This window comes from Protobothrops mucrosquamatus, unplaced genomic scaffold (genome assembly GCF_001527695.2).
Source record: "Protobothrops mucrosquamatus isolate PMUCROS unplaced genomic scaffold, P.Mucros_1.0 scaffold1049, whole genome shotgun sequence".
Taxonomy (NCBI): domain Eukaryota; kingdom Metazoa; phylum Chordata; class Lepidosauria; order Squamata; family Viperidae; genus Protobothrops; species Protobothrops mucrosquamatus.
The window spans coordinates 537855-544543 of NW_015387281.1; the positions used below are offsets into that span (position 1 = coordinate 537855).

The following is a 6689-nucleotide window of genomic DNA, read 5'->3' on the forward strand; positions in this document are numbered from 1 at the left end:
AGAGAATATAATTGTGATCATTGAAATCAATAGTTAAATTCCTTACAAGAAGTGAGAATTTGGCTCTAAAGAAAAGAAAAATCTGCACCTAAACAGTTTACAGTCTGTTTGTAATACAAGTATTTTAATGTAAATAACTAAAATTCACAAATAGGGAACCATGAGGGAATCTAAGTTAAAGGATTATAACAGTATTACTAACATATTGATTTCAATGTTGATTTGTTTTATTCATCTGTAAGCTACAAATGGAATGGATACTAAATTCAAATTTAAATCCATAAGATAAATAGCAATGATAATTTCAGCTGCTCTTTGGTTTTCAGCATTATTAGACACTTGATTGGAAGGAAAACGTAATGGTATAAAAATAAAAATCAATGCAGCAACTTAAGTTCATCTCACACATCACCCAGATTCCAACAAGCTACATTCCAAATAAATCCTCTTTTTTATATGTATTAATTTTACCATAGTTCTCATCTTTACTGGACCCAGCATTTATGTAAACTTATCTTTCTGGGATAAACAGGATTCTCTAAGATGATTGAATTAATTCATTTTTGTAGCAATATACATGATTTCTGGATTAGGCAAAATGTTCTTATATATTAGGTTCCAGAATCACTTGCATGAAGAATCTCTTAATAATCCAAATTGTAAATGAAAAAGTATAGGTAAATAAAAAAAAACACACACACACAAAAGAAATCAAATAAGAGCATATCCAGAACAACTTATTGGAATGTGGGATCAGGAACCATGTATAATTTAGACTTTACAATATATGCATTAGATCTTAATAAAGCTGCCCGTTTTTAGTAACAAATTGGATTACTCTTAAAAACTGACATACAAGAAGCCTGTTATATACCTGGTATATACAAGAAGCCTGGTATATCAAAATGACATGCAAAGGTTGGGAAAATAATCTAGAAATGATAAGTACAGTAAAGACAAGAGACATTTTGAAGTGTTTCTCTATTAGCTCTTCCTAAATATAAAGAACAGTTTCAGATTATTTGTAAAGGGAATATTGTCTCTGCTACAAATTGGGGTATTTGGCTAAGGACTCTGTTAGGCAAGCAGAATATGTTTACCCTAATTAATTATCAGTAAATAATTGGTTCTGATATTCTACAGGAAGTGAGAGACTGTTCAGGGATTTCCGATAGTACTGGATTATCACTCTGAGTTAACAAAGTAAATAACATGTCTGAGTAGATGTTAGCGAGACAAAAAGGTCACAAATGATTTTGTCAACTTTAGAATGAGCATGGCTGCAGCCATTTTTTCCTTCTCATTTCTAGCTGACACATAGCACGGAGGGAGGGGGGTTGCCAGGTGTTGCACTAGACAAAACAGACTTTCTCTTTAGGACTTTCTCTCATGGGAACCAAGGTCATCGGCTGCTCCTCAGACTGCGGGCTAGGCATCTCATGAAAAGCCTGCCAACAAGCTGTATGGGGAACCGTAGTTGCTTGCATAGCCTTAGGGGTGGGATTTCTTAACTTTGTATTGGGGAATTGTTATGCATCTCTTCAGACTTGGTTTCACTTTTGAAGTGCCGATACTTTGTATCAATAAACATGTTCTTTGAGGAATTGCAAGCTTCGGAGTTCTGCTTTATTTGTCTCTGTCTGTCGGAACCTTGACAGATTTTCTGACTGCAACTTCTTACAGAAGAATATGGAACATTTAAAAATGCTTCTGGCCTTCTGCAGTGCTGCATTACATTGACTATGACATGTCATCTGGTAATTGTTTCCTTCACTTGGTCTAATTTTCCCCCCAAACACTGAAATTTCAAAGCAGTTGCCAGACGTCCTATTGAGTTGTACCATACAAAGCTATTTTGGTGACGAAGTATAAAGTCCAAGAACAGTGCAAGTGATAGATCAGGCATGGCTGCAGATTTCTGCTGGCATCTTCAAAGCATATAGCACCATTTCACTCAGCACTTGTTTCTATTCCTGTGATATATCCACCATATTTTACTATATGTCTGTGGAATCATCCATTTTTCTGAAAAACAGAGAAATAGTTTTTATAACTTCAGTTGAATTCAGCAGCCTTTGAATTATATATAATTCAATAAAACAATTCAGACTCTAAAGGGGGACTCATAGGCCCTGGATTTTGGACACATCCTCAAGTTAGCCCATTTGAGGTACTTTATTCAAAAATTGTCATCCTACAATGTACCACTTCAACCTGTTAAAAGTTACACACAAACAGGAGTTTTAGTAGTATGGGTAGTCCTCAACTTACGACAGTTCATTTAGTGACAAAGTTACAATGGCACTGAAAAAAGTGACTTGTGACTGCTTTTCACACTTACGACCATTGCAGAATCCACATGCTCACATGTCCCAGTGTCTTTGGAGACCTTCTGACAAGCAAAGTCAGTGGGGAAGCCAGATTCATTTAATAACTATGTTATTAAATTAACAACTGCAGTGTTTCACTTAACAACTGTGGCAAAAGAGGTCATAAAATGGGACAAAACTCACTTAACTGCCTCACTTAGCAGCAGAAATTTTGGGCTCAACTGTCATAAATCGAGGACTATAGAGAGAGAGAAAGAGGGGGATGGAGAGAGAGAGAAAGAGAGATCTGTTAAAAGCTGCAGCCCATCCTACCTCCATCCAGGTTATGATATGAACTAAATATAGAACTAGTAATTAAAATTAATTGTAATGTGAAATAATGTATTCCAGTTATATAATTCATTAATTCCCATCTGTATATACCAGGGGTAGGCAACCTTGGCTCTTTTATGACTCGTGGACTTCAACTCCCAGAATTCTTGAGCCAGCATGCTGGCTCAGGAATTCTGGGAGTTGAAGTCCACGAGTCATAAAAGAGCCAAGGTTGCCTACCCCTGGTATATACCAATCACTTTTTACATAAACAAATTCATGTTTGTACATATACAATCCCCACCCCTAGCACAAACAGCAAAAGAGAGAAAAAAACACAAGATGGGAATGAGGGAACAGGGAAGGGGAGGGGGGAAGGTGAACTCTGGATGGAAATGAGATAAGAGGAAATGTTAACAAGGCAGGGAAAGGTTGGCGGCAAACAGATCTCCTGAGCAATTTAGCTAATCATTTAGCTGATCTTCATAGACATCCGGGTTTTGATGCCACCTGTATGTAGTCTACAGCTACTTGTACCTCTAGTAACTATCCCTTATTCATTCTTTTGTATTCAGCTTTTGCTATTCTTTCTAGAGTATTTATTGTGGAGTATACAACATACACGCACAACATCCAATCTCCTCCTCCTGGCTTTCTGCTTTTAAGCAAGCCCTCCCTTTCTGTTTTATTTTTTTTTATTCACCGCTCCTGTTTTTCATTGATGACAGTGAACCTAAGAGGACGGTCGTTAGACGACCAGTTTAATTATTAATCGATACTGTTTCTCTGTCTCGACGTCAATAACTACCGTAAAGACTCTACCCTCCGAACGACTCTTACATGACTACGATAGCTTTTACAATAACAACCAACCATTCTATTTTGTGAATCAGTGTGGCTTCCAGAATAACAATGAATAGATACGAGCATTTATTTAAAAAACAACAACTGCTTTCTCATCTCTATTATTAAAACTGGTATGTCTTTGGTTCCACTCAACGCTCCGTTCAATTTTGCAAAACAGAACAGACAATAATCAAAACAGCCCTTCTCTCGGAACCCTTCCAAATCCATCAGAAACATATTTAAAATGTAAGAATAGTGGAATTATTTAATAATAATCGGGATGTAATCATCTTCACTGATTTGCATTCTAATTAAGTCTAAACAAGATCATGATTAATTTTTGCCCTGCCCTGCCCGTTAGTTTTTGGGTTGTAGACTCTATTCAATAGTCATGTAGAGCTCTCAGCTCAGAAAAAAAATATGTTATCTCCTGATCTAAAAAGCAAGTGATTTTAATCCTATAAGTAGTTGGTCATTTTTCACGTTATGTAAGCTCAAAAGTATCCATGAATAGCATGACTTGTTAGTGCCCTAGTCCCAGTCAGTCTTTAAAATGAAACAAACACATCCATAAATGTACACGGATGCAACTGACGTGATTCACAGAATAAATAGCGAGGCAGTTATTTAAAGTGAGATTTTCAGGGTTCAAATGATTGAACTTTATATTGCATTTCCAGGATTGCACCCAGGAGGCTTTCAACCATATGAAAAAGCTCCAACAGAAATTGAACAAAGGTAATGATCACAAATTCATCCCAGAGTAAGAATGAAAATAGATTCCAATCTGGGTTTGACTGTATTTGAACATCGAGACAGGACTGGGCCCTCATAGGCTTCTAGGTAATCCTCGACTTATGAACACAATTGGGACTGCATTTCCAGTTGTAAGTCACTGCAGTTGTAAGGTGAGGCACTCATGTGAGCAGACCTGATCGTACAACATTTTTGCAGCAGTTGTTAAATGAATCCCCACAGCTATTAAGTGAGTGCCATGATTTTAAGTGCAAACCTATTCTTCCGAATGGGCTTTTTTTTTTTTTTTCAGTAAAAAATTCTGGAAACCAGCAAAAGAGAGCCACAAAGCACAGTCATGGGACCAAAGGACACTGCAATCGGTTGCAAAGGCAAGCCAGTTGCCAAGCACCTGAAATGTCACGTGACCGAGCAGGGGTGGCATGACATTTTACGATGGACAGAAGTGCTTTTACAGACCATAAAGCACCCGTTCCAGATCTGCTGTAATTCTGAACAATCACTAAGCGAATGCTCGTTAAGTCGAGGACTACCTGTACTTGGAGTAATCAAGGCAATTGCCTGCTTGGTTCTTTTATCTTGCCAATGTACAGGGAGACAAGCAAGCCACAACCGTAAAGAAGAGGCCTCACATTCCATGGTTCTGTCTGTACTGTTCAAAAAGGGCAGAATGCTAAACCAGGGGTAGGCATCCTTGGCTCTTTTATGACTCGTGGACTTCTACTCCCAGCATGGCTGGCTCAGGAATTCTGGGAGTTGAAGTCCACGAGTCATAAAAGAGCCAAGGATGCCTACCCCTGCGCTAAACAGAGTCAACAGTTAATATACTGTACAGCAGGGGTGTCAAACTCGCAACGTCACGTGACATGTTGTGACGTATTGTGAGTTTTTTTGCCATTGCCGGAGCTGGGGTGGGTGCAGTTTCACTATGATGCATCCGGCCCGCGGGCCAGCAATTTGACACCCCTGCTGTACAGCATCAACTCAGGGCACACAAGAACTCCAAGAGCCGAAGCAAACAAGTTTTTTTTTTTTTACTGTACTAATCCTAGTCTTGGCCCCTTTATTTCTGAAAAGGTGCTCAAGGAATAAACTTTTTTACAATCAAATATTTGCTACTGTTACAAATATTTAGCTAATTAATATGTTTCAATGGCAAAGCAAAGAAGACGGATACATTTGGAAAAGGTGAATGTCCCCAATTGTCAACTGGCAATCTTGGTATTCAAGGCTGTATCTCTTGAGAGTTTTGTAGTTGATAAACCCTTACCTGAGCTTTTCCGTTAGTTTCTCGCGTTTTTCTTTCAGATGGGCATTTTTAACACTTCTGGGATCGTCAGGCACAAACCATGCCGCAATTAGTTTAACGCAAAGAGCCACATGCTGGAAAATGATCTGAGAATTATCATATTATTCCTTCAGGCAGACAGCTGCTTTATCTTCTAGACAATATTTAATCGTAATCAAGTAAACTGCTCTTCTAAACTACCTGGAACATGGATTAATTTCATTACTACTGTGTATGAGTTCAGAATGATAATAGCATTATAAATCAACCATCATATGGAAATCATCATAGATCATCCAGATGCAATGGTCAGGAACCCTCTTTGGGCCAACTCCGATTTAACGGTTAGTTTATAGTTTATCAAATAAGTCATAGTGGTTTAATTTGTACATGAAGCCTACACCCAAACTTTAGAAATCATACATCAAGCCAAACTAAACCACACATTATGGATTAGCACAAAATATAAATCCAACTAAGATAAGGTGGTGCCAGTGGTGGGATTCAAATATATGAACAACTGGTTCTCTGTGTGGATGCCGCTTCTGGAAATCCATTCTGCGCCTGGGCAACAAAAAATTAGCTACCGGCTCTGCCAAACTGGTGCAAACTGGCTGAATCCCACCACTGGGTGGTGCCTTCTGAATCTTGGAAATGCATTCAAGGTATGAGATAAAATATTTTCTATTGATAACTCATTCTAATGATGCTCATATCCTAGAACAAAACATATTTTCATCTCTAATCCTAAATAGATCTGGCCTCTCGAATATCTGGCAGATAACAAGGGATTCCTATCTGCAAACAGATTTGGAGTTTTGGGGGGGCATTGCAAACGTTCTGACAGCAGCTTCTTTAAAACAGGATATTTTCACTGGTCAATTTCTCTGGTCAAGCGGCTAAATTCCATCCTGATTTATCTGCTGCAACATAAAGTCCTAGTTCCTGAGGATAATCTTCTCCTGCTATGGAACTGTTAAAAGGCAGGTGTTTGTAGGTAGATTTCAACTAATAATCAGTTTATGATGGAGCAACTGAATTGATCTGGATTTCAATCACACTTCGCTGAAGGAGGCAAATGCTTTCAGAGTGATACATCCTACTGAAGTAATCAAGCATCCAGTAAAACCATAGACCATTAAGGCAGGCTGTATTGG

The 6689-nt window shown here is 38.2% G+C and overlaps 1 protein-coding gene across 1 annotated transcript in view; it reads right to left on the bottom strand.

The window, feature by feature from the left end:
- Nucleotides 1–1644: 1644 nt before the first annotated feature.
- Nucleotides 1645–6689, bottom strand: part of ANO9 (anoctamin 9) — a 53359-nt gene continuing 48314 nt past the window's right edge. The window contains exons 23-24 of the mRNA XM_015820065.1: nucleotides 5515–5627; nucleotides 1645–2025 (exon numbers count right to left, since the gene is read on the bottom strand). Coding sequence (XP_015675551.1) covers nucleotides 1998–2025; nucleotides 5515–5627 — 141 coding nt within the window. The 3' untranslated portion in view covers nucleotides 1645–1997. The remainder of the gene's footprint in view (nucleotides 2026–5514; nucleotides 5628–6689) is intronic.